At 49.3% G+C, this 27,140-nt stretch overlaps 1 protein-coding gene across 4 annotated transcripts; it reads right to left on the bottom strand.

Annotated features, from left to right (window-relative positions):
• Positions 1-600: 600 nt before the first annotated feature.
• Positions 601-27,128, bottom strand: SUPT6H (SPT6 homolog, histone chaperone and transcription elongation factor). Of its 4 annotated transcripts, XM_071575373.1 has the most exons (39): positions 27,047-27,095; positions 25,142-25,277; positions 24,637-24,822; positions 22,482-22,613; positions 21,876-22,028; positions 21,638-21,708; positions 20,911-21,106; positions 20,119-20,203; positions 19,517-19,790; positions 18,243-18,344; positions 17,661-17,774; positions 17,054-17,143; positions 16,491-16,633; positions 16,074-16,225; positions 15,484-15,582; positions 15,192-15,321; positions 14,934-15,084; positions 14,384-14,538; positions 13,658-13,853; positions 13,176-13,315; positions 12,980-13,097; positions 12,811-12,887; positions 12,501-12,636; positions 11,949-12,086; positions 11,501-11,668; positions 10,715-10,842; positions 9,538-9,745; positions 8,938-9,085; positions 8,608-8,750; positions 7,718-7,858; positions 6,504-6,699; positions 6,130-6,368; positions 5,734-5,847; positions 5,496-5,620; positions 4,924-5,036; positions 4,459-4,536; positions 4,204-4,370; positions 2,681-2,862; positions 601-2,505 (listed from the first exon to the last, which is right to left on the bottom strand). In XM_071575373.1, the coding sequence occupies exons 4-39, from the start codon at positions 22,588-22,590 to the stop codon at positions 2,319-2,321; spliced, it is 5,166 nt and encodes a 1,721-aa protein (XP_071431474.1). In that variant the 5' UTR covers positions 22,591-22,613; positions 24,637-24,822; positions 25,142-25,277; positions 27,047-27,095; the 3' UTR covers positions 601-2,318. The 4 variants fall into 4 exon arrangements, with proteins under 4 accessions (XP_071431474.1, XP_071431475.1, XP_071431473.1 ...); XM_071575374.1 differs by lacking the exon at positions 24,637-24,822; XM_071575372.1 differs by lacking the exons at positions 24,637-24,822; positions 25,142-25,277 and having other exon boundaries at positions 27,047-27,128.
• Positions 27,129-27,140: the final 12 nt, after the last annotated feature.

Genomic DNA, 27,140 nt, shown 5'->3' with positions numbered 1-27,140 from the left:
CTGGGAGGAACAGGGTCTTGGCCCTCCCTGAAGGCTCCTCAAATGCTTACAAAAGCTCCTTAGCTTGGGACAATAGAAGCTTTTCCAATCCTAGGACAAAGGCAGAGATGCTGCCTGGGAAGAGGTGGGGCAGGGAATGCTTCCTCTATCTCTGCCTCGTGGATGGGGATCCTGCCTGGGCTTCTGTGATGAGGGATTTGAGGGCCCACGGACAAGGCATTGCCATGAACTCCTCCAAAGTGCTTCTGCAGGAGTGTGGCTCAGCCCACAGTGTCCTTGTGAGGTGTGGTAGAAAGATCCTCCTGCACCAGCACCAAATAGCAGGACCAGAAAAATCTGGAATGACAGAACCTGAGCACTGCCTCCTACTCTGCCTCAGGATATCAGACAACACGGGGCCAGAGAGCGGAGCTGCCATGCAACCCCCTGGAGGAGCATGCAGTGCAATCCCCAATCCCTACAAAAAGCGGATCACAAGAGGCCAGGGGGGAATAGCAGGGTTGGAGGGAGGCATCACTCCCTGCCCAGCACTGCTCATGGGGCAGAGTCCCTGTGGCAGCCACAGCACCCCACAGGAAGCACAGACCCGGGGCACGTGGGCAGCTTCCCAAAAGTAGAACTTTTATTGATGGCAAGGGAAAACTAGAAACAAAGACAGCCAAAAAGAAGCCAACAACACACAACCAGCCCCCCTTCCTCTTGCAGGTCCAACTGGTAAGAAGCTGCTCCCAGTCAAGTTCCTATCATACAGTTTCATCAAATAAGAAAACAGTGCCAGGTTACTCCACTGCAACCTCGGAGCTGCAGGTGCCAGCCCACGGATCTGCTGCCCAGCCTGGGTCGGTCGGTGTGGAACAGGACCCTGGTAGAGCCCCCAGGCCCTGCAGAGGGGATGGCATTGAAGCCAGGACCTGCATTTCTCTGTGGAAAGAGCTTTGCTTTGTCTCCCGGGTTGCTGCCATTCTTCAGGAGCATTTACATGCAAAAAAGACCTTTGTTTCCTAAGATCTGCTGTTCCTGCTCATTTCCTAGCAAAGGACGCTGACCAGGAGCACTTAGAAGGAACAAAGACTCTGCTTCCATAGAAAATCCCTATGAACAAAACAAGAGAGGGGAGAGTGTGTGCAGCAGGAACTTTCCCTCAGAAATGTCTCTCCCGTCCCTGGCAGTCCCTCTGGGATACTGCACGGGGCGGTTCCTGACACGACTGAACTTATCCACCCCCCTCCCAGTACTTCTCCCAACGCAACAGCCACAGCCTCTGGGAGGGGCTCCCCATGTCGCTGTGATGTCTCTATACAACGCATCCAAAACAAAACATTATTCTTTAACTCCACAAATCAGCTTCTCTGTGACAATTTCAGCACACAGAAGACAAAGCCAAGCAACAAAGGAAGAAGGAGCATCAACTTCCACCACAGAACCCTGCTCTGAGCAAATCCTAAGGGAAAGAGCAGGGTGCAGGCAGAAAAGCCCTCAACTAGCATTCAGTAAAAACACTATTTATTCACCCCTCGTGGTTACACAGCTGGGCAGGGGAAGCAGGGCCAGAGGAGGATGCCGCGCCCTCCGGGCTCTGTCCCACATGTGGGGAGCTGCCCTGGGATGGCATTTTACTTCGCAGTCTGATTAAAAAACATAATAATCAAAACTAAATAAATATTGTTCCAAAAGAAGCCAGAGGAGAGAGCAAGCCTTTGGTACAACAGCTGCATCTCCAGCAAGACCCCAAGCTGGACCCCTCTGGCCACAGCTGGGGGTTGGCAAAGGCTCTGCAGAGTCTGTCACACATGAAAACATGGAGCAAACAACAACAGAAACTTTTTGAGAACTCCAGTTCACTTGTCACAACCTCCACGACTTTGCTTTGTGGTCTTGAGACAAGGAAAAGTGACAGTCAGGGTTTAGGAGGATCCAAAGGAGACAGGTTCACTCCAGGCCGATGGTCTGCACGTTCAGCTACGTTTGCTTCCCAGTCTTTGGGGTGAAAGCAGACTGCTGGGCATGTGTAAGGACAGGTTCCTTTAACTTCATGTTTACCTTGCTGAGCTTCCAAGGTGCGTGGAACCAGAGCCTGGAACGCAGGGGCTGATGCAGTGTTCCTTTCTATGATATATTTTTCTCATATATATAGTATATATTTTTCAATCAGCCCTGCCAAGTCTATTCACTCGCTCAGGTGCACATCACCAAGAGTCATTTCCCACCATCCCACGACATACAAAACAGGAGTTATGTGTCTAAGGGAAGGGAAGTCGTTTCCAATTGTTCCCTCTCCTTTCCCCTTCCTGGAGAAGGGTGGAGGTTCGGGTCAGGTCCTATCGGTCCATCTCATCCAGGAGGGGCGTGGCGTCCCCCGCGATGGACATGGGCGTGCTCTCGATCATGGGGCTGGGAGAGGGCCGAGGGGTCAACCTCTGCTTCTGTTTCCTCCGCTCAGCCTCCTTCTCCTGCAGCCACTGCTCGGCCATCTTGCCCCAGTCGATGGCAGCGTGGCTGTTGGTCCTGCAGAGACATGGGCAGAGGGTGAGATGTGCCACTGGGAAAGCTTCCCTGCCCTCCCTCCCCAAGGGTTCCATGCAGGAAGGTACCAGGTAACCCCACCATGCAGCTTCCACAAAAATGAACAAAAGCTATGGAAACAGGACCCCGATGGACACATGTACCCAGAGCCACTCACTTTGGCTGCTGCCTCTGCCTGGAGCTGGATGATGGCTGTGCCTGGGACTGGGTGGACTGGGGTGTGGTGTTGGCCTGGAGCTGGTACTGGGGCGTGGTGATGGGCTGGCTGGGAGTAGTGTAGGAGTAACTGGGGGTCATCAGAGGGGTGGCCACCGGCTGCTGTGCTGGAGTTGTAAAGACCTGCAGAGAGCAGAGGCTGTTAGGGGACAGAGGGTGAAACCTGCCAGGTGGTGGCCTCTGCACTGAGACCCTGCTCACCCCTGCTTCACACTCCCCGCCCTGCCAAGTCTCTTATCTGGGCAAGGAGAGGGTGGCAGTGGGCACTGCCCAGGGAACTGGCCAGCTGCAGGGCAAGAGAAGCAACACCCTGCTGAACACAGGACATTTGTCTTCCTGAGAGCCTTTGGTCTCCCACCCAACCTGGGCCAGTAGGGCCACCACAGCCTGCCCTCCTTGTTCACCCCACACAGGATGCAAGGGGAGATGCCAGAGGTAAGTAAAGGCAAGGGGCACAAGAGACAGCTGGAGCAAGACAACAGCAATGATATCCTGCAGTGGGCACGAAGAACAGATGAATTCTTCCCCTGCAGGCTGCACAGAAGGCACAGCAGCTCCCATAATGGCTTCCTCCCACATCCCAAGCCAGCTGGCTGCTTGTCCCACGGAGCACTTAGTTCCTTTGCCTCCTGGTGTTCACCTCCCTTTTTCTTCAGATGTCTTGATGATTAATACATCGAGTTATCCGCAGTCTCTGCCTATCCCCAGCTCAGCATTTACTATGCCAAATTTTCTGAAAGCCTTCCAAGGTGCTCTAAGGGAGGATTGCTCCTCCCTGCAAGCCTTGTCTTGCAGCCTCTCTTCTTTTGGTCTAACAGCTGGGCGTGTTTTTTCCTACCCAGGCTCCTCAGCCCTTCTGCAGCTGGAATGAGCCCCAGTGCCAGCTGGGAGCTGGCAGTATGGCCTGGGAGGAGGCAGGCACAGCACACATGAGGAAAGGCTACAGCGTGAGCCCAAACTGTCCAACCCCATCCTGCTCCCTGCAAAGCCTCTGGGTGGTGGGTCAGGCTGAGGTGTTTGCCCGCTGGTGCAGGTCGGAGATTAGCGCGCTGAGCTGCAAAGCCCTGCGGACTCAGCACATACTTTCACAGCTAATCTGCTCCACTGGCAGCTCACGTTGCCAATTCAGGGGCACAATCAGAAGGTTGTGTGCCCTCACCACTGGACCTCACCTCTCCACCCTGCCACATTCCTTGGGGGCCAGACCAGCCTGCTACTTGTTTCAATTCCCCCTGGAGCAGGCCTGTCTTACATGTCTCATTTCCTCAGTCATGGGAAGCAAGAAGAAACCTGGTCTTGAATGCAGCCAGGCTCCCCTGTGCAGCACCATGGGTACAAAACTAGGACTGGGTGATCCCAGGTAATAAGGGACTCCTTAGGCTCTCAGCAGAGCCTCCAAGGGATCATTTCTAGCAGCAAGGAGAAGGCAGAAGCACCTCCTCTCAAAATTTAAGTGACACCTACGTGGTACGCGCTGCTGCCACCTCCACTGCCGCCGTAGCCATACTGGCTGGATCCCCACTGAGCAGGGGTGGCATTGGGGTTCTGTGCCTGGCCTGTCACAGCAGCAATGGCACTGAACATCTGGGAGGTCATGTTCTGTGGTAGAGCATTCACTGCACGTGTCAGGTCTGCAAGAAAGACACACTGTGTTATGCAAAGTGGAGCCTGGAGAAGGAGCTCACACCTCAATTCCAACCAGGAATGTTCTGCACTGACCTGCCAGGTTAATGTTAGCTGGAGTAGCATTAATGGAGGCTGGAGTCCTGGTCCTACTGCTGCTGCTGGGGGTAATACCTGTATAAAATAAAAACCAAGAGACACAGATTACTTCTCCCATAAGAGCAGCCGTGGGCCTTAAACTCAGAATTTGACAAGAATTGAGGCAGTATTTGTTCTGGCAGAATGGTTTGTTACCAGAGAATCGTGTGCTGGATTGTATGGTGGGAGACAATGGGAGGGAAAGGAACTGATTCAGCCTTTTCTGCTTGGCCCACTTGGCTGAAGGACTAACTCTCAGGGGGTCTATGGAAGGCAAACACTTGGGGTGTTGCTTTGGAACTGCCCATGCATAGAAAATCCTAGGACATTTTGGGGACAAAGAACATGAAATTCTCCTTTAATAACTGTCCCTATTGCATGACATCCAGGAAACAGACAGCACTCAAGTTCTGGGGTGCTCACCTGGAACAGGGTCCTGATAATGATCCTTAAACCATCGGAAAAGTCCATTTACAGTAGGGAAGACTTGGCCCCGGTAGCGGAATCCTTCTGGTGTCACTGTCACATACTCTATCCTGGGAGGAGCAGTGAGAGCACAACAGATCACAGGCTGTTTCAGAGCCATACCTGTCACTCACTAGCAGGTCATAGTCAGCACAGGCATGGCCTACAAACTCAGGTGATGGCTGTACCAGTAACAAACACACCTACCCAAGACACTTGATTTTCAAACAACTGCTCCAAAATACCCTTCCTTTCCCTGCAAAATCCATCAATCCCTGCCTACACTCCCATGACACCTACTGCACAGGGCAGTGCTGCTCGTGGCACCCAGCGGGTTAAGAAACATGGGAGTCTCCTGGGGGAGATTTACTACTAGACCTGGGTCCTCTACTGTCAGAGGCCAAATTCTGGGAAAGGGGAGGCATGACTCACAGGGATATGGACAGAGCTGGAATTAAAACTGGCAGCAATCAGCTGAGGTGTGGTACTGGCAGTACCCTGCACAGATACTGGGCTTGCCTCTGACTTACCTTGGTTTGCCTCGAGGCTGATATCCCAAGAGGAATTTACCAGGTAGATCTTTACAGGCACTGATAAAGTATGGAATAAATGTTGGTTTCTCTTTCTTGGTCTTTATCAGCAGCTCTTCTAGCTTCTAATTAGAGAGAGAAAGAAGAGAAATGCTCCAGGGGAGTGTATATTTTCACCAACACACAGAGCCTATAGGTATCTTCCTACAGAAGCTACTACATCCTAAGAAATACTTACCTTCTTGTCTCCACCATTGCAGTCCTGATAGTATTTGTGATTCAACAGGTCTCTGGCAAAAGAAGCCATTGGCTGGACATAGCGAGCAACAATTTCATCCAGGTCTTCAAATTCCTTTGAATAAACACATTTAAAGAGGTATTTAGGGTGCATGATGACAAACTCTTATTCTAGTAAACAGCCCTCAGTCATTCATTCTGCACAGTAAGGCTGGATGCTCTGAGGAAAAAAAAAGAGCCAAGTATTGTCTAAGGATCTGGAGAACTGCACTGGAAGGTACTCCCCAACAGTGTGAAAGCAGCTGCTAGGACAGAAAGGCTGTTTCAACCTGTTCCTGTCAAACAGGTACTTCTTTCCCACCAACTCCTTTCCAGACATGCTCTGGAGGGCTCTTACCTCTGTGTTAATCCAAAGCATGGAGCCCAGGCTGAAGGCATTCTCCTTGCCCTCTTCCCGGACATCCACATGCTGGTAAATCCCATCATTGACTTTCCAGGTGACAGTCAGGTGGTTCTCCCCTTTGCTACTTGGCCGAATAATCACATCTCCTTGGTCCATGGTTTCCATCATCTTCTCTGCTTGCTTGAAGCTGATGTTGTGGAATGATGGGTGAGCAATTACTCTCTTGATGTATGCTAGGGAACAAAGTAGAGTGCTCAGGCTTCCAAGAGGAACTGTTTTAATGCAACTATATATCTAACTGCGCTGATTCTCCTGAAGCATCCTGGGGAAGGCTGGAGATACAATGGAGATAAAAACTGGAGACTCACTTGTCCGCTGCTGCTTTCTTTTCATGTCTTCTTCCTGTTTGTGATCTGCTGCTTCAGAGTCAAAGTCATAGTAGGTGTCTTTAGGCAGCTTCCACTCATTGTTCTTATCCATGAGGTCTGAGGTTCTGCAGGTCAGGTCTGCACTGAACTTCTCAATGTCAATCTTCATGATCCTGCAGTGAACTGTCATTCCCACCTGCAGAGGAAGTGCAGGGTGAGCTGAGCAGCAGGTCTGGCACACACAAACCTACAGAGCAACCTGCAGGGGATCCCGCTGACAACACGGAGGTGCAAAACACCTCCCCTCCTTCAGACTGCCACAACCTTTAAAAGTGACCCTTCTGTAAAGTCAGCTGATACCCAACATGACCAGAACCACAAGAGACTAAAGGAAAAATGTGCAGTTCTCCAGCGTATCTACTACCTATGCCCCACACTCTTTTCTATTTTAAGTATCTTCAGTGATGGGAGCAGCAAAACTGGACTTCAAGATGTGCAAGACAGCAGGTTAAGTCTGTTCAGAAACAGAGTGGAAGACACCCAAAGGACTGCTACAATAAAATGGGAGACAGAAAATACCCCCACAAAAACTACAATGTCTTAGTTCAGTTAACCATAATGAAGTTAGTTAATAACTCTTCAAAGAAATGCTGAGATCTCTGAGCTTACAGGATTATCCATCACCTGCATGGACTGTTGGGGAGCCCAACAGACAGCAAAAATGGTAAATCTCTATTTTATCATATGATAAAATGTGTTACTCTTTCTTTCAGAACCCCAACCCTGCCCTGAGCCAGACCAGTAACTCTGATGACCTCCACAAATCAACTGAGAAGAAAAAGCTATGAGAGGGAAAACAACCCTTGCCTATCCAAAAGCAGTTCTGTGCACTCTTTAGAAAGCCAGAAACAAAGGGCAGCTCTGCATTAAAATGCCTTCTGGTCTCCTAAATCCAGACTTCAGCCAGACAACGGTAAATCCTCCTGCAGTGCAATGTGTTAACTGATTAACAGGGTTCCACCAGCTGCCAGGGGAGATTTGCACTGTGGGAGAAGGACACTCACCAGAACCTGAACTTCCTGCTGATTTAAAGTCCTTAAATGAAAACAGGGTTTGCAAAGTCTTTTAAGGAACACTGTTATTAACCAAACTCTGATTCTTTGGTATTGGCCCCATGCTCTTGCTGGATATGGGAAAATTCACTGTTTTCATACCTTCACCCTTTCTTCTGGTCGCTTGACCACCTTATCACTAAGAAATTTTGTTGGGATGAAGCCAGCAACACCATTATCCAGACGTGTCTTCACTCCAATGGCCTGGCCTGGGCAGGAACCGCTGTCAAAATGGTTCCAAACCTTGAGCAAGGCAAAAGTTGAAAGTCATTCAGCATGGAAACAAAATAGCCCTGGCAGTTCACACTCCAGTAAGTCCAAAAGCTGTGTCAGCAAAGTGGCACAGCCAGCAGAGACTTGTAGAAGGGCAAGGGACGGAGGACTTCAACAACTGCTACCCAGTAATGCAATATTCCTATTCTAGTACTGCTCAGCTTATGGGACATTGCAACCAGGAAGGGCAGGACATTTTTAGACTCCAAACACCAGATTCCAGCTAGGGCTGCTGTTTAATGAACTCTATAGGGGTTTAAAGTCACAGATTACCCAGGCTGGAATTCACAGCATTTAGTAGAGACCTAAGTACAGCTGCATTAAGCAGCAAGGGGTCCAGATAAGTTCTAAAATTGAGAAAGTGGCAGAACCTTCTGTTCTCAATGTCACGAGCACCTTCTCTGCCTAAAACACAATCCCAGAGCACAAACAAGAACCCTTTATGTATCTGCAAAGAACCAGTCTACGTAGCCCCAGGTACATTTCACTTAGCCCAGTTCACTAAAATCCATAACATCATCATAAAGGACCCTGAAGCAATTAGCCAGAAGTGGAACAGCTGTATTTGCAGCCAAAGGCCACATCAGGTTGGGATCCTGGGGCACTGCAGACACAATCTTGGCTCCGATACCTTGTCTCCCAAGAACCTAAAACAACACTCAAGCCTGCTGACAGCAGACTCCTGACAAAGGGAGGCCTGTCAGGAGCAGCAGCCCCACCTCACTGAGCTCTGGGAAGTTATCCTGCTGACAGAAAGGACACTGCCAAAGGCCAGTTTCATCGTTCCGTATTGCCTGGTCGTAGCTCTCTCCTTGTGGACGCCTGTGGGCTATCCCAGTCACGTTGCAGATGATCATTTTACCTGTGGTGTGATGGAAGAGGAGAAGGAAGGAATGAAAAACTGCAGAGCTGCACAATTCCCTGCATATGCTTCACATACAAGCAAGCACAGCACTGTCCCCACATCACGCTCACCAACATCCCTCTGCCCCACCTTTACACATCCATGTCAACTCACGACAAAAGCAGGCATGTAAACAGGGATGTACCTATGTAAAATGTTTCTGGAGTTTCTTTGGTCAGCATATTGAAGACCTCTTCAGTGTTTGGAGAACGGTAGGGGGTTCTCAGGTCCTTGTATCTGCAGCTTAGTTCAGCTCGAATGTCATATAAAGTGATGTGCTTGTCACCATAGCCCTGTGTGGGATTCAAAGGTTGGAAAGGCATGAGCAGTAGGAAGAAGGTCAGTAAAGAATCCAATGGAAACTATGAAAGACCTCAAGGAACTTATCCAACAGCAAATTTAAAAGAGAGGTACCATCAAACTGTGGAACTCAGCCACAGGATGTTGAGAAGGTCAAAAGAACCAACACATTCAGAAAAAAAGTTAGATAATTTCAGAGAGAACAGCTTAAATAGTTTAATTACTGTCTCCTGCCTCACTCTGCTCCAAGTGTACTTTCTGCAAGCATTTACTACATGCCATTGTCAGATACTGAATACTCATCATAGCTGTTTATACATTTTACAGTAGCACAGCTAATGCTCAGCTTCTAGGAAGCTTAAGGGTCAGAAGCTGTAAAACATGAGAATCCAAGCTGGGCAGCAGAGCTTCCCCTGTTTCTCAGCTCCAGAAGCCCCCAGTGCACCTGTCTTTCCAGTTCTTCAGCAAAGGCATCAAGATCCAGGTCTTTCAGGCGCTCAGGGTTTTCCAAGATCTCCTCCAGAGCTCCTGCAGGATTAGCATCCTCGGCTGACTCATCATATTCCAAGGCATCCACTGCCATTTTTCTTGCCCATTCATAGGTTTCAGGATGGACCCTGGACCCATCTAGGACCTCAATGTAGGAATCAGTGCTGAAATAAAACCAAAGTAATGTTCAGATAAGAGCTCTGAGGGTTCCAGCTGTTCCTGGAGCTCAAAAATCAAGCACACTGCTGAGCACCATCACTGCTCTCCAAACTGCTCCAAAAAAGGACATGATTAATTATTCTATGCTAAATCAACAGGAGTCAAGGCAAGACCAGGCAAATTCCAGTCTGCAGCTCCTGCACTGCACAGACACAGCCAGGCATTTTGGATTCTGGGTGGATTTGATCCCTGCTTCATGAACACACAGCTCTCTGCAGTTTCTCCACGCAAATTCAGCACTGCCAAGTGGCAGCACAGCCACCTGCACTGAGCTCTTTGGATGGGTGCCACTTTGCCCCCTGCAACTCTGGGATTTGTATCCTGCAAGAACCAAGGGCTCTAGCAGTCTTGGTTAACTCAGTGTAGGTATCCAGCCAGGTGTCCTTCTTCAGACTGCTTTTCAAAAGCATAAAACTCTGGAGAAAGCACACACCCAGCAAGTGACCTTTCCGTGCAAAGCAGCGAGTCAGAGGTACAGAAACCAGGTTACAGCTGTCCTCAAAACACCTCACATGTGTTACCAGTCACTTAATGCTCTATAAATTTCCCAACATGACTGTTGGTTAAGACAAAGCCAAATTGCTGAGTTATGATTCTAGTATGAAACTTTAGAAAAATAACAATACTGTTAACAGGACCAGGCAGAAACTTAAGCTGAAGGGCACATGGGCTACTGATGATTGCTAGTGAACAACTGGTTTTAGATTAGCTCCTCTTGACCACGAAGGGTCTTTCACACAACAGCAAGCTATATAATTCATATGCTGCAGCTCACAGTGCTGCTGTGCAAGTTTAGCTGCCCCTAAGAATGAGATTAATAACCAGCAATACCTGAACTTGGCCAGAAATCAGAGGGGCCACACAGAAACTGCTGGGAATGTGGACTCCAGGGAATAATACAACCCAATACCCACCTATCACCCAGCGATGCTGTGTCAATTTTGATGAAGCCAGCACAGTTGATAAACACTTTGGGTCCCATGTGACACATTGTAACCAGCTGGGTCCTGTTCTCCAGACGTGTATTGTTTTGTTTTAAGATCTGCAGAGAGGCAAGAGTATAAACACTGCTATTCAAACACAAGGTTGCCTAAGGCTGTGGACTTCCCATCCCTGGGAAGTGTTCAAGATCAGGCTGGATGGGACTCTGAGCAACCTGGTCCAGTGGAAGGTGTCCATGCCTGTGCCAGGGGCGTTGGAATAAGATGACCTTTAAGGTCTGTTCCAACACAAACCATTCTGTGATTCTCCAGGAAAAGCAGAGGACTCACACTGGACACTGGAGTGTTCGAAGCATCTGACACAAGCACATCACAACTCATAATTTGTTTCTCCCTGCCAGCGTCTCAACATTGCACGAAACGAGGTGATTCCGCTTGGAAACAGCTCCAACCCTCAGGAAAAGAGCTGGCTTTTTGCCTGGTGTTTTCTACACTGCGGAGGTGTCTTGACACTGTAACAGCACATCCATTCCTGTGGGTTTGGGAGCTGTCTAGGACTGATGGATGTGCTGAGTTGTTCGAGTCCAACAAGGACATAAGTCCATGTACAGCCTCAGGGTGAGGCGCAGTGAGGCAACACATGGAAAAAACACATGACAACAGAGCTGTCAGCTGCATCTGGCACACAGGACCCTGACTCATCTCCTGACACTACTGGTGATGTACTGTTTTTGTAGGCAGGGACAGGAGCCTCCTTACCTTTAGCAGGTGAGTGCCTTTGCGTGGTCCCAGGCCACACACGTACTGCAGCAAAGCCTGGCTGTGGGGGTGAGCGATGGCGCGATTGACATCCACCCCCACCTCGTTCACACGGTTTATGAACTCGCAGTACAGCGCGTTCAGCAGCTCCTCCTTCACCACGTGCTCCTGGCAGAGAGAAGAGGCATTAGCCCTGCAGGAGATGGATCTGTGCAACACTTTGCCATAGCAAGCTGAGCCAAACACAACACACTGGCTCCCAGGAGCTGTGTTGCACTAAAAGATGCAACAAAAAAATGTGCTGTGTAGCCTGAATACGGCACAGAACAGGCAGAACTTGCACCAGTTCAACTTGGAAACTTCTTCTTCCACAGCTAACCCTCATAAACCACTTTCTGTTTGCAGAGAAGGATCTTCCTTGCTCAGAGATCTCACAAGGGAAGTTTACCTGCAGAGGGTGAAGTTTCAGGCAGAGAATGTCCTCATCAGAGCTGCAGACCTGTGCGAACTCTATGAGGGGGTCCTGAATGCGGCGAGCGAGGGAGACAGCTTGACGCAGCAGAGGGGGGTAATCCCGGAATTCATTCTGCAACAGGACAGAGCACCAAGGAAAACCCTGAAGGTATTTTTACACTTCGTAACACAAGCAGCAAAGACACATCAGACAGGGATTGGAGCAATGGAAGCATCTGGTGGTCAGAGCAAAGAAAGTTGAGGTCAAAGGCTCCCAGGAGCTCTGCTGCAATTAGCAATGAAACAATCTCACTCAGCAGAGCAAGGTTCATTTCAGAACACATCAATATCCACTCTGTACATCTGCTGGCTTCTTCAGGGAAGCCTAAGTAAGATGTTTTGCCTTGATCCAAAGATCAGTACATGACTGTGGATGGATTACATGACAGACAGGATGACGCAAGGCAGGGCCAGCACATCAAATGGAGGATGACACAGCATGAATGAGTAACAGACTAAGGGATAGCTGGAGTTATAGGAGGTTCACCTCAGACTTCTTGCTGTTCATGTAGAGAATAGCCAGTTCATTGTCCACAAGCTCCACTCCGACAGAGGATAGCTGTTGCCCTTGGTCCAGCTCATGAACAATTCTCTTTACATCCTCCATCAGCATCTGAGCATCCCTAGAGAGAGACAGCCAAGGAGACTGAGGCGAGACCACAAGGTTGGGTCTTGGAATCGCTGAGGGATATAACCCCAACAGGTTACCTCACACAATGGATAGAAACAGTGAAATGTGGACAGGCATAAGGAAAGGACTGTAAAGACTGCAAAGTGGAAGGAACACAAAGACTGACCGGTTCTCGCCTGCAATTGTCACCACATGAGGCTTCTTGTTCAGGAGGAATTTTTTCAAGGTTTCAATATCCTGGGCCTGGAAAGGAAAGCAAGACAGATCAGAGTAGAAAAGGGTTTCTGTCCTGAGTTGTCTACATTCATCTCAATGATAGCTGTACCAAGGCTCACCTTTTTTTCCCTCTCTTCCTCACGCCAGGCATTCCTTCTCTTTGTGAAATGTGGCAATCGGAGGAAGTCTGTAACCTCACCCTCCCCATTAACAAGGGCACAAAACACAGGGTCGTCCCTGTAAAACAGAGATTGCTCAGATATGGAGGACTGTTGAAGTTGGACGTGCATCCAGAGGCCATTCCCTCCGTCCTACCTGGCTGATGAAAACGCAATGCCCAGGACACGAATTCCCTTCCCTTGGTTTTCATCCATGAAATCATCGTCTTCCTCCACTTGCTGATCAGGGCGGTATGCGGCGACTTTGAGCCAGTTGTACAGTTTGCGGCTACAAGCCTGGTAGAGCAGGAAGGGGGAGAGAGGAGTGAGAAAATCCACTGCAGTTGCCTTGGCATAGCCCTTCTCTAGAGGGAAGGTCATGAAATGCTCAAGGCAGCAAGGCACTGTATTCTGCCAGAACTGGGACCAGCTCTCCCACACCACAGAGCCTGTCTTCCCTCCCACTGATATATCTGCTTTTCCTTCTATCCTTAGGAAAGAACCACACTTGATCCCTGCCTGCCTTCTCCTCCTCAAGAGCCTGTGTATGGCCAGTCAGCAGCTATCCCCAGCACACTGCAGGACTGTTAGTGTTTGTAAACCCAGATCTGCCTCAAAGCCACCTCTGTTCCATCTCACCTTAAGGACATACTCCTTGGCCTCCACCAACAGCTTGTTCTTCAGTTCTTTGGCCATCTGCACGTAGAGGAACTGGTTGAGGGACCGCTCGATGGCCATCGTGCGCTGCCGATTCCACTCCTGCACCTGGTGGCTGAACTCGTCCCGGTAATAGAACTGTTTGATCTCCTCAAAGTACGTCTGGTCGCTCCCGTAACTGCAAGACAGGAGAGAAAAGGATCCAGATGCCTGCACTGACAGCCTGATTGGCAGATTCCTGCACACAGATGTAATAGCAACACCTCAGATTCAGAAAGTCATTTGGAAAAATTAGGGAAGAGCCACCCCTCCCATCGAGCACTGCTTTAGCTGCAGCAGCTACGCTGCAGACAGATCACAGCACTCCAACATACCCATATTCCACAGAGTGGCCACTCAAACATGCAAGGAAAGAACCAAGGTGCACACAGTGAGGACTGCTGGGAAACAAGCATCACCTTTCACAAAAATCCCAAAGGCTTCAGAGTTTATCTTCAAATGAGCAAGACAGATGTGTCCTAAAGTTTTCACTAAGACGATGAAAAAAATAAAGACCCTGAGAGCCTGTTACACATTAAGGTGCAGAAAACTACCAGACCATGACTTTCAGGAGCAGTTTGGGTTACAGAGGAGCTAGCTCTAAGAGCACAGCAGAACTGAATAAATGAGGTCTGCCAAGGCATAGATGGCATGGCCAGTGGAACTCACCCCTCCACTCCTTTCATGTCAATGCTGATATCTATAGTAAGCAGAGCCTCGTCCTCTGCCAGGCTCATTTTCAGGAACTGATCATCTCGCAGCTCCTTCACAGGCTTGTTCTTCATATATTTAAAGGAATAGGCATAGTGGGCTTCATCAATATCCTGGGAAAGAGGAGAGACAGTCAGCATGCATATAGAGCATTCATGAAGAAAGACCCTTCTGTATACCATAGCAGACAATGGTTTTTATTCAATACCCCTTCAGCCCTATGCCTGCCAGTCTGCATTTCCTTCCCCAGCAGGACACAGTGGAATTCCTGCCCAGTTCCAGAGAAACAGACTGTTCCAATAACTGAAGGCAACATCTCAACAGCAAGAATCAGGTCTGGTGAAATGCTGAGACTAAAAATGCAGCACGCTGCTGAGTTGGCCTCTGCAACAGCACAGCTCACACACTGCTCTGAGATTTACTCAGACACTGACAGGCGAACAAGCATTAGTATGGTATTTACATCCTTCCCTGAACTGACACACAGAGTCAAAGCTCCCTTTCTTACCTTTTTGCCCTTTTTGGTTGGGGTAATGTTGATTTTAGCTCTCTCTTGGAAAGTCTGTCTCAGGACCTGTCTGACCAAAGGCTCCCTGGCTATCTGCAAAGCCACCATGTACCGCGCTCCTTCCAGCACAGCTTCAGGGCTTGGGAATTGACTGCAAGCAAAAAAGGCAACATGAAGGCTTCTGGCTTGAGAATGTCCCCAGATGCCCTTGTTTGTGTCATGTCCACAGGACCTCCAGAGAGATCTCCCTGCACTGACCTACACACATAATCCTTGGCCAGCTCCAGGGGCTCTGCAGGGAACTGCTCTGTCTCGTGACGCTGGTAACTGTCTCGGAGATTCTCACCAAACTGTTCAGGTGTCAGACCAAATTTCTTAGCCAGGCCATCTGGTAAAACAAAAAAAAAAAACAACAGAAAAATCATGAGGAAAAGGGTACTCTAACTAATATTGACCAAAACTATCAGTCCTCCTTCTACAGGTAAGCCACAGCACCCAGCAGAGCACATGGGCCAGGCCACCTGCTCAGTGTGAGAGAGTACAGCCTTACCCAGCCCAGCTGCCTGGCAGATGGTGTACATATCCCGACGGGAAGCCTGCTTCAGCTCAGGCCCCTTCTGCTCATCATCTTCAGCATCCTCCCCTTCACCTGTAGCAAGGATACATTACAGAGATGTCCAGACAGCTGGAGCATGTCAGAAGCATAGCAAAGGGATTAAACACAACCTATATTGTGCAATGAAGTCCTTAAATGCCACAAGCACATCTCAAAGGTCACAGTACCCTTATTCAGGGCTAGAAAAATACCCTGAAAATGCTACATTCAGTTTCACTCTTTGGCAGTTTCAATAGCACTATGTCTAAGTTGCACATTAACACACACATCAAAGTGGGTGGTCCTTGCTTTGGCCTCAGCCACCAGGGGTAGTATTCATATTCCACTGGAAAGAGCACCTTGCATGGCAAACTAAACATTTTCAGAGGTGCCTGGAACACCAAGGATTAACTTGAGACAAAAGTGAACAGCAGAGACGCTCTTGCAAACACATGAGCTTTTCAACAGACTTCCTCACTATGCTTTTGAACCAGGATTTTCAGGCAGCCCACAGCTGGGAAACTATCAAATCTGAGGAGACAAACCTTCCTCCTCTTCACCATCCTCTCGGATACGCTTTTGCTTCTTTCGAGCAGCCTTGGCAGCGTTCTGCATCCTGGGGATGTCTCGCCCATAGTACAGCAGGAAGTGGTTGTACACGTCCTTCAGCTCGTCCATGGACTGCACATCCTTCAGCCTATGGCACACAAAGCCAGCATGTTACACCTTGCCTGGAGCTGAGCCATGGGCAGAGCACTCAAGGAACCTGGTCTGGCACACACCAGGCAAAAATACTCCTTGGGCTCATTTTCCAAAAGAATTTCATGTATTTCTCATTACTGGCTTTGAGGGGAGGCTAAAATCAGTGCTCTGCAGTGGACAGAAAACCTGTGCTGTTTGGGCAAGTCAGTACACATTTTAAGTCATTTTGGAATGAATATAAGAAAGCCATGGCACCATACCTCTCCATGTCAGTAGTGTCCAGGGCCCTTATTCCATCAGCCAAGGGCTTGTCAGGGTCAGCAGAGATCTGTTCATACTGATAGGCCTGCATCTTCTCAAACAGGCGTGTCAGGTTCTGCTTGCGGATCTTCAGCTGCGTCCACTGACACAGGAACAAAAGAATTCCAGTGAAACACACCATTGCAGTGTGCCATCTGTCTCCTCCCTTCCCAAACAGGAGCTCCCAGGATTTGGGGATGTCTTTCATATAATCATCAAAATCTCAGATAAAAAAAAAAACAAGGTTTGAATCTTCGTGACAGCAGAGAAGGAACCTGCACTGCTGGCAGGAAAGGTCACTACACTAAAGGAACTCAGTGAAGGGGAATCCTATTTGAACCCTATTTTATCAGATATCCCTTACCACCACATGACAGCAAACATGCAAAAAGATATGGGTAAAAAACCCCCAAACAAACACAAAAAGTCTTCATGGCCAAAACAAAACCTACTGAAAGTATCAGGCTACATAGAGGACATGTTGAATGTTGATGGGACAACCAGCATTGAAATCACTTCTCACCTTCTCATCCCATTGCCAGACTCTCCACAGGTCGTTGATGTGCAGCTCTGGCTCCACATACTCCTTTCTGTAGAAGGCGATGAATGGGACCTGGGTCAGAAACAGACTCATCACCACTGTGCAGGACACTGGGCTGCTCCTGGCAGCCAGGAACCCAGAGAAAGCTCCTCTTCCATGTGGGAGAACAAACTAATGGGGCAGCAGCGCAGGACATGTACCAAGCCATGTCCAAGCTCTTATACCACCAAAGACTACACTACATAAGCCAAAAAACTTTTGCAACATCAGGCAACATCTCAGAGAACAAGCTGGATGAACTGAGCAAAGCTCAAAAGACTCTGAAATTCCCCCATCTCATTTAGCATCAGTTAGTACAGAATCAGGGAAATACATTTGCAGCAGCCCCATCAAATAGGTCTTAAAAACCTGCATTGCCAGAGCTCACAGAAGATAAGTTGCAGTTCCCAATGAAGCACCATTGCCACAGGTGTGGTATCTCAGCCTCTTCCAATGTGCTGCCCTAAATGTTTCCAGCAGCCTTGCTAATCCTGCCAGAGTAAGGAGACTGCAACCCAGACCTTGGTAATGAGGTAGATTTGCAAATTACCTCAAAATGCTGATTTCTCATGAAATTCAGGGCTTCTTTGATCTTCTGGATGGTGCTGGGGCCCTTGCGGCTGAAGCTGCTGGCCTGTCCACGGTCAAGGTAGTCAGAACTTTCCTAAAAAGTAGAAACACATTGTGTTCCATTGCTGAGCTGATGCCCTGAAAGTGCAGCACCAGGCTAAAGCTGTGGTTGTTTTGTTAGCTGGGAATTCAGACTTAGATACACACTTTGATTTTAGATCCTAGTGCTCAGTGCCTTAAAGAAAAAGGGAGAAGCAGCACCTGGCCAAGGTAACTGATGGTCAAAAGGAGATCATGACTAATACTAATTTAGCCCTAAGTGCACAGTGGCCCAGAGACCTCTCAAGTATTCTTGACAATTATGCTTTCAACTTCTCTGTGTTCCTTTTGGTCCTGTTTCACAGATGTGAAAATGAAGCCTGCTCAAGAATGACCTGCTCAAAACCAGAAAACAAGGGCACCACATTCCTCTCAGCAGGCTCCTGGACCACTGTTTCCAGGCTGAATATCTGCAGTGCCTTCAAGGTCTCTTAGGACAAAAGTCCCAGACATAGTTCTTTACCTGCAAGGAGATGGTGGGAGTTGCAAATGCATTTCTGTAAATCCAGTCAGCTTCTTCCTCCAGCTCATCATCTTCAGCACTCTTCACTGGGATGGATCGCAGCTGTGAAGAGACAACAGCATGAGCAGAGGCAGATGCAACACCAGGGCTTGCACTGTCAGGTTTGCAAGAAGCCTGGAAATGAATGTTCTGAGCTGTAGGTTGCCTTGGGGACCCCCACATATGGAATGCCAAGAATAGCACATCAATGTCTGCACCTTCTGAGCACACAGGAAACCTGCTTCAGCTTTACACTACCAGATAAAGGCAGCTACAATTGTGTCAAAGGCTTGGGAAATGCCCTGCAATGGTGCAACCAGACTCCCAAATGGTCCTACCAGACTCCCAAACCCTTTGCAGTTACATCCTGTTCCAATATATCTGTCCCTTGTTGTCATTTTTCAGAACAACAGAACTCTCTCTGAGCACACAGTCTCAGCCACTTCTCTTTCAGGGGGCCTGCTCTAATCACCACTGACATCTGTGAAGATGACAAAATGTGTGAACAGGCCACATACAGCCAGAAGATATCACAGACAGCATTCCCCTGTGCTGCACAGACTGGCATGGGGAAAAAGGGTCCTTCAGAAAACTGGCAGCTTCACACACGCCATTTCACAGAGGAGTGTAACAAATCTCTGCACAGAATTCCATTAACATACACTAAAGGGAGATGAACTGTTCGGAGAAAATCTGAACACAGGCTGAAATCAAGACAAAAATATGAGACACCAGAGTGATTCCTTGCAGCACAAACAGCACTTTGTATTGAAAGCAGTGTAAGTCCCAGTCATTTTGGATAAAGTGATTATGGTAGTTACATGTTGGCTGGAATACAGGGAAGCTAGAAACCTTCCCAGACCTTCTCTGGCACTGCACCTCTTGCTATCCAGAGGTCCAGCTCAAGAGATTCCTGACAGCATCCAGCACAAAGCCATCTCAGCACAGCCCAAGCCCAGTGCCACTCCAGCAGTGCAACACTGGCACCCAGTGGCCACAAGGGAACTGTGACGGGCGCTAAACCAGGGCTCACACAGGTATGACAGTTCCCACGCCCCGATATGCCTGAATGCAGAGCTTTTTTTAACCTATAATTTGACAGGTAGGGTCTTGAAAGAGGGAAAAACAGATGCCAAAATCCATTCAGCAGCCAGCTGGCCTGCAGGTCCCAGTCCTGCTGCACTCAGTGGGGGCCAAAATGCTTTCTGCCTGCAACCTGCAGCCTCCTCCCTCACCTGGAACCTTTCAGGCATATCTGTCATGCGGATCTCGTTGTCCTGGTCTGTCAGGTGACTGCTCTCCAGCTCACTGGGCTCATACATCTCGAAGATGCTGCGTCGACTGACGCGCTTCTTGGTGGTCTTTTTGGGTCGTACACGGGTCTCCCCTTCTGTTTCTTCATCCTCATACTCATATTCCTCCTCCATCTCCTCATCATACTCATTGTACTTCTCAAACTCATCATAGTCAAAGTCCACACCAAAGATTTCCTGGGCTTCCTGCAAAGCACTGGGAGGCAAAAACTATCATTCAGCCCCAAAGGGCAGTTCACAGAACCCCCTTACAGCCACACAGACACCGAGGCTGGGGCACCTAAGGCTCAGCTTTAGTTTTCCACCCTGGCTAAAAAATCACGGGCAGGTATATAACTCTGAACTTTACATGCAAATACTTCTCTTAAGGACATTGCTTTGGCATTCTTTTAAATTTACCAGGTTCCCTTTGGGAAAGATACCAGCAGTATCCAACCATAAGCTGAATCATTCTGCAGTTGCAAGAACCAAGTAAGCTGAGCAATGTTTTGAAGGCTCCAGGCCAATTTCCAATCAATACTTACGCATCTGTGTATCCTGGAAGCTTCTTTCTCCATTTTGGCTTCTTCAGAGGCTGTCCATCATCATCCACAATGAAGTCATCAATGTCTGGACACAGATAAACAATTTAATGGTCAGGACATTTGGATATTCAACTGGTACCTTTGACAAAGCTCAGTTCAGACAGACTATTCAGGAACTATAGCTGCCCAGCAACTATCAACCTCCACCACAGACTTAGGCTGATGCTGGCTGTCAGTCTGCCCAGCTCCCCACAGCATTTCCTACACCAACCTCAAGCATTCCAGGAGTCTGAACCACAGTAACATGCTAGAACAAACCTCCAGACACAGGCAAAGCCACTTGGCAATTAGTTGCAACTTAGTGCATTGAAAATACAGTCAGAAGAGGCCTGGCTGTTTTGGACAGTAGGTAAAAAGAATTCCTGAAACTCTTTGGGTGTGGTCATAGCAGTGGCTGACACTAAAGAGAAGCAGAGCAGCCAGGCACTGTGCTACTAGGCACTAAACAATTCCTTGACCACCTTTCTTTGAAGCAATTTGAGGCACCTTAGGGGAGATGTTCAAGACCTCAGCACACATAATGCACTTCTGCACGAAGTGGCTTAGACAAACCACCTAAACCTGTCACCCAGAAACGTTTAATTCTGAAGACTGTAATAATCAGACCAGCAAGAGCTTTAAGACGACAGAGTAACAGCCTTAGGTTACTTACAGCTCACAGAAATTCTCAACACTCTTGCTGTGCTTTAATCCTATGCCAAACTTTGGATATAACTGACCATCCATACTCACCAGATTCATCTTCCTCCTCCTCCTCGTCCTCTTCTTGTGGAGCAACAGGAGCATCAACAGCTTCCCCTCCTTCCTCGCCTTCACCATCCTGAAAGATTTCTTCAGCAATGGCTTCCTTCTCATGCTCCTCCTTTCCATAGTCTTCTGCTTCATCGTCCTCATCATCGGACATTTTTCGCACACGCCTGAATTTTTGCTGCAAGGAAAATGCCTTGTTAGTGCACAAAATTCCTGGCACAGCACTTGAGCTCAGTGTGGGCTCTGCCAGGCCAGCACTGCACTTCCTCTGCAGGCACCTGAGAGGGGGCACACAGGGGACATAGGGCAGAAGAGCCACCCCTCAGGAGCTGGGGCTGTGCCACTTGCACGCTGGCACCACCTGGCTTGATGTGCCTCTGGCGTTACAGAAAGAGCTTCAGAGCTCATAACAGCCTGTGCTGACTTTGAGGTTAACAACACACAGGGGAAAGTTACTGGAATATGAGACGGTCTTGCAGAGGTGGGAAGAGTATAGGAGACTTTAGGAACCGAAGTGTTTTGCCAACTCTAGGAAGCCAGTTCCCAGCTGCTTGGGCAGGGAAAGACCCTGCTTCCTTCAAGCACTCAGCTCTCCCTTTCCACGAGGGCAGAAGCAGAGGGGAGGCACTGCTCACTCACTCCAGGCTGGAGCCCACCCTTCTTCAAAGACACACCACACCATTAGCAGCAGCACAGGAACACAACTCACTCTTTTGACTTTAACGCCCAAATTCTCTTCAATGAGGTCAAAATCATCATCCTCCAGGCGGTCATCAAAAGCTAGAGAAGTGACCAGATATGAGTTACACTAATCTGGGAATGCACTAAGCCACGAAGGGTACAGCCCACCCAGCTGATACAGACACCCAGGGCAAAGGGAGACCTCTGCTCCCTGCCAGGGCAGCGTCAGAGCATTACACTGATACGAACAATCATCAGAAACTTACCGCGCTTTCTCTTTTTGTGGCCAACATCATCCTCAGAGTCCCCAGAGTCACTGGCTTCTTCCTCCTCTTCCTCATCATCATCATCATTAATGAATCCTTTCAGGTTCCCTTGCTCATCTTGATCATCGAGATTCAGCTCCTCCTCTTCCTCATCTGGGGTGGAGAGTAGCACATGTTAGACATTTACTCCATGGAGATCTGGCTCTGTGCAAGCAGGATCTTCCTTCACACCATCCATACAATTTTAACTGAACACTTCTCCTGGCACAGAACCCAGCCAGATGCTCATGCCACAACCCTGCTTTTTGTCTTGTGGCTTCATGCTTTCTCTGCAGAGGGAACGGGTGGAGTGTTCACACTGGGAGAATTCCTCTGCTTTTATTGTTTACTATCAAATTGTGTGACTGCAAATCCCGTGGGGTGAAGCAGCATATTTTTTATTGCCAAATACAATAACCACCTAAGCACTTGGAGGAAAGGAAGCACTTAAACAGCTGAGATTATTGACTACAGATGGCCCTGCTATTATAGCAGTTATTGCCCATCTGCAGAGTCACAGGATGCACAACAGAGCAGTGAGGCACACAGACAATTCAGCAAACTCACCATCCTCATCTTCCTCTACAAACTTCTTGGTTACTCTGGGCACAACCTCGCCGTCCTGGTTGTACTCCTCCTCTGACTCCTCTGCTTCACTTTCCACAAAGTCAGACATGGCTGCAGCGTCTCACCCAGCACCTGGGGAAAGAGGAAACATCCCTGGCATCAGCTGAGCAAGGAAAACATAGGCACTTCCCCTTCAGGGTTTGGAGAGAAGACAACTAAGGCAAGAGGGTTTCAAATTAGCTATTAAGGCCCTGAATTACCCAGTGTCCACCTTGCCTGGCCATCCTGTCACCAGAGATCAGGGAAATGAAGCGAGGAGCCAAGAGCTGCCAGCTCTTGCCATCCTGTGCCTGGGCAAGCAGCACAGAAGCTGTTACAGCAGTGCTTGTTACACAGCTCAGCTCTGGCTGCAGCTGCAAAGTGCCCACAGCCTGAGCCCTTCAGCCCATCCACACCCTCCCATGCAACCAGGAAAGCTCCCACTGATGCTCCACTGCATCATTTAGGATCTTAATATCATTAATCCTCACTCAGTTAATGAAACCAGGATGACCCTGAAAAGGATCCTGACTGAGCTGTGACTGCCAGCTGTTGGCAAAGCTCTGCAGAGCCCATGGAGCAAACAGGAGAGAGGTCTGAGGGCCTGGGTTGGGGCTGGGGGTTTGTGGCTGCCCAGCTCTGTCACCCCACACTGCTGGAGCTGCTGCTGGGGTATTTCAGGCCAGTGGCCTCTGTCTAGAGACAAGAAAGCAACAAGAAACTGCAAAAATGGGGCATTTTCTATATTCAGAACCTTTTGTTTGATGTTTTTGCCCAAATGGGGTTTCTGGAAACAATATAAATCACTCTTGGCACAATGGAAAGTGTATGTTCAGGAAGACAGGGCTCAAGCTCTGTCTCTCTGAGCCTTCCACTTCTTGTGGTTACAAACTTGCTGATACTTTTAAAATTTTCAAAGGAAGTTTTCTTTAACTCCTTTTTATATACATCAAAACCAATAGATGCTTACAAGAGTCAGCTATAAGGAAAAACAAAACAATTCCTTGAATGGCCGTGAGGATGAAAACACCAGCCCAGGAAGAAGTACCAGACTTTGTGAAGGTACAAAAAGAAGCTCAGAGGTGTCAGATCTGAAGCCAAAATCCTCATGTTAAGTTATATCAGATGTAATTTAACACACACACACAAAAACAGAGAAAAAAGATGAGAAAAGGATTCCATATGCAGGGAATGATACCTAAACAAACACGCTTCAAAATATTCCCGTAATAATTTCCCCACTGCAAACATCCAGCTGAAGGAAATCAGTCCCATCTGGGACAACCTGATCAAGGCTTTGTCACAACACTTCTCATGTGCAGGATTTCTTGTTCTGCCCTGAGATCCACATGTGGTGCACAAACACAGCAACTTTGAGAAAACCAGGGACTTACTGCTCAGCTAAAGTTAAATGGTCCAGGGCTGATCTTGGATGATCTTTTAAGTCTTCAAATACTAATAGCTCAAAAGGAATGTGTTGCCTGTATCTCATTAAAGAAAAGCCACAACAAAGACTAGGGAAAGACCTCTGCCAGATTTCAGACACGAGCACACAGCAGCTTACAGACCTTGGCTGCAGAATATGTGGCCATGGCCAACACCCAGGGTGCTCCACACAGGCAGCAAATGCAGCAGGCCAAGGTGCTGCTCTGCCCCCTGACAGGACACAGCTGCTCTGGTTTGGTGCACAGGCACAGGGTGAGCCCCACGCTGCAGAGCACACTAGAAATCACACATGTATTTAAAAACCCCTCTCAGAACTAACACCTCAGAGGGTAGCAGAGATGACAGTTAAATGCATGTTCCTGAACCAAACGTCACTGATGAGCTGTGTGACTACATACAAAAAGGGAACAGGGATTATATTTAGCTGCCCATGCATGAATATTATGCCAACTTCACGCTTTGTCACCAATTCTTTTGCTACAGGTATTCATCAGGTTTATTAACATACATAAACTGCAGGTTGACTGGCTTTTCCTAGAGCATTTCTAAGTCTAATAACCTTATTTATCTCCTGCCCATGATCAACATACAAACATAGCAAGAAAAAAAACCCTCATCATATTACCACACAGAATTTCACTGATCTCTGCCAGTGAAGTGTTTCACTCACAATTCCAACCTTCTTCCTCATTTCCTGGCAATTTCAGTCCATGTCAGATCAAACTTGTGTGGACACAGGGAACAGGTAGGACTTAGGAAAGCCATCTTACAATGATCCAGCCAAACAGGTTCCACACAAGCTCACCACCCACAGCACAGCTCCACTGAAATCCACCTCAGGACAGCAGGGATGTCACTGAGCACGGAGAACAGAAGAAAGATGTTGAATTAGATATGGAGTCCAGGTGTGTCTCTCACCCTCTGTGCCAGACAGGCCCTAATTTGAAACAAAGCAGGCCAGGGAGGCAGGCAAAGGCTGCAGCCAGCACGGGTGGAGGGACAGAGGCAGAGCTCGGTGTGGGGGTCACACAGGGAGTGCCCCATTTGTGTGGCCTGAGGAGGGTCTAAACACCAAAGATCAGTGGGCCAGTGCAGCTGTTTCCATCAGGGTGTCTGCACTTTGCTCAGCAAAAGGGCACCATGGCAATCACCCAGCACCCACATGCTCCTTTTACCTGGATGCCTGAAGCAGACAGCTCTTCACTGTCAGTACTGAGGCTGGAGAGCCCTGGTCAGGTCAGGACCAGGATGGACATTCCTCCTGGTCATGTCAGGCCAGGCCTTTGGAACAAGTGCTGCTTTGTGAGGAATCTGAGAATTTTAGAAATCAGACATTCAGATACCTGCCAGCCATTCCCTACCATCCACAGAACTGCTGCAGGGTTGATGTCAACTGCCTGCCCTGACATCACCAACATACAGTTTTATATATAGCATTTATAGGTATTTTACAGATTTCTGAAACCAGCACCTAAAACAGCTGCTTCCACCTTGCTCAGTGGTAGCTGTGCTGAGGGGGAAGGGATGACTGGAGACCAACGATGCTGCACAGGGAAATCCAGCCAAGCAGACCCCACAGCTCAGGAACTTCCCACACCTGCTTTGTGGCTTTAATGCTCCCGCTGGTCCCACCACCCCCGATGGCAGCATGTCCTGTGGCAGAGTGACACATTTAATGGCATGTTGTGTGAAACAGCACTTCCTCCTGTTTGTTTTAGCCCTGCTGCATCATAATTTCCTGTAAGAAACAGAAAATTGATGTTCCCTCCTTGCTTTATCTGACCTGCCCCTGACTTCACACACCTGCATGATATCTCCTAACAGCAACCTTCTCCTCTAAGCTGAGGAAAGGAAGGCTCTGCTTGCCAAAAAACTTGCTCATCCATCCTGTTCCTGCCCCTGCCTTTTCCAATGCTCCCCTTTGGGATGGTCTAACACTGCACAAACTGCCAACCCCTCATGCAGCTGCATAATGATGTTTTCTATCTCATTCTCTGCTGCTTTAAAGTAATTCCAAAATATCCCTTCTAGGCTACAGTGGGCTGTTGAAGTTCTTTTAAAAGAAACAATTGCCAAGACACCAACAGCTCTTCCCTGAATAGGACGAGAGGATGTAGAGTCAATTGTTGGGGCGTTTTGTTACCTTCATTACACCCTTGCCATTATATCTCATTTACCACACCAGCACTCCCACCCAGTATTATCTGCTCTTTGCAACTCCACACTCCAGTTTAGCCATCCTAGACAACTTAGTAGTAAATTTTCCTTCTCCACATCACCATATGCAGAAAAAAAAACAGCAGCGGAAAAAAAAAAGGTAGCAAAGATGACAGTGAAATTCCACAATAACTCGCTCCACTGTGAGCACCAATCACTCAACCCTACCTTTTTTGCCACCTTTTAGTAACTTATTAAACCCAAAAGGACCTTCCCAGACTGGCGGCCCTCGCCTTTTCAGGGAGGACCTTGGCAGAAGTTCGGGAAACCCACTGCAGCGGTGCGGGAGCCGCCCCTGTGGAGCAGCGTGCGGGGCTCCAGGGCAGCCGCGCCTCCGAGGATGCCGGTGTGACCCCTTCCCGCACCGCAGGGAGCACCCGCTGCTGCTCCTCCTTCCCCGCCCCGGCCCCGCACCGCGCCCGCCGCATCCCGCACCCGGCCGGGCCCCGACACCCGCACCCCGGCCCTGCCCGCCCCACCCGCGGCCCACACCGGGCCCGCTCCATGCTGGGCTGCGGCACGACCCGGGACCCGAGACCGGCACCCCGTTCCTGCCGCCCCACCCACGGCCCGCACCGGGCCCGGACCGGACCGGCGGCTGCGGCACCTCCAGGGACCGGCGGTTACGGCACCTCCAGGGACCGGCACCCCGGCCCGGCCCGGCCCGGCCCGGCCCGGCCCGCCCCACCCGCGGCCCACACCGGGCCGGGCCCGGCCCGGCCCGGCGCTGCCGCTCCTGCCGCTCCTGCCGCCCCGGAACCCGCGGTGTCCCTGCCGCCTCACCAGGGCTCGGAGCCGCGCTGGGACCGCCCCCCCGCGCCGCTACCCCGGTAAATGCCCCCCGCTCCCCGCCGGGGCCTTACCCGAAGGGCCGAGGGAAAATGGAGGCGGCGGCGGCGGCGGCGCTCGCGGGGGCGGAGCGGGCGATCCGCGGCCTCCCGGCGGGCGGAGCGGCGG

This window comes from Pithys albifrons, chromosome 21 (genome assembly GCF_047495875.1).
Source record: "Pithys albifrons albifrons isolate INPA30051 chromosome 21, PitAlb_v1, whole genome shotgun sequence".
Lineage (NCBI taxonomy): Eukaryota > Metazoa > Chordata > Aves > Passeriformes > Thamnophilidae > Pithys > Pithys albifrons.
Note: the sequence above shows the minus strand (reverse complement) of the source record. Positions and strands in the feature narration are given on the sequence as shown.

What these genes read in the sequence shown, in the direction of transcription:
- SUPT6H (XM_071575372.1), bottom strand. Translation starts at nt 22,590, where the DNA reads ATGTCTGACTTTGTGGAAAGTGAAGCAGAGGAGTCAGAGGAGGAGTAC. An exon ending in TCTGGCAATGGGATGAGAAG is followed by an intron (nt 16,634 to 17,053) that starts GTGAGAAGTGAT and finishes TTCCTGTGTCAG; the next exon opens with TGGACGCAGCTGAAGATCCG. An exon ending in AGGAAGAGAGGGAAAAAAAG is followed by an intron (nt 12,888 to 12,979) that starts GTGAGCCTTGGT and finishes TTTCCTTTCCAG; the next exon opens with GCCCAGGATATTGAAACCTT.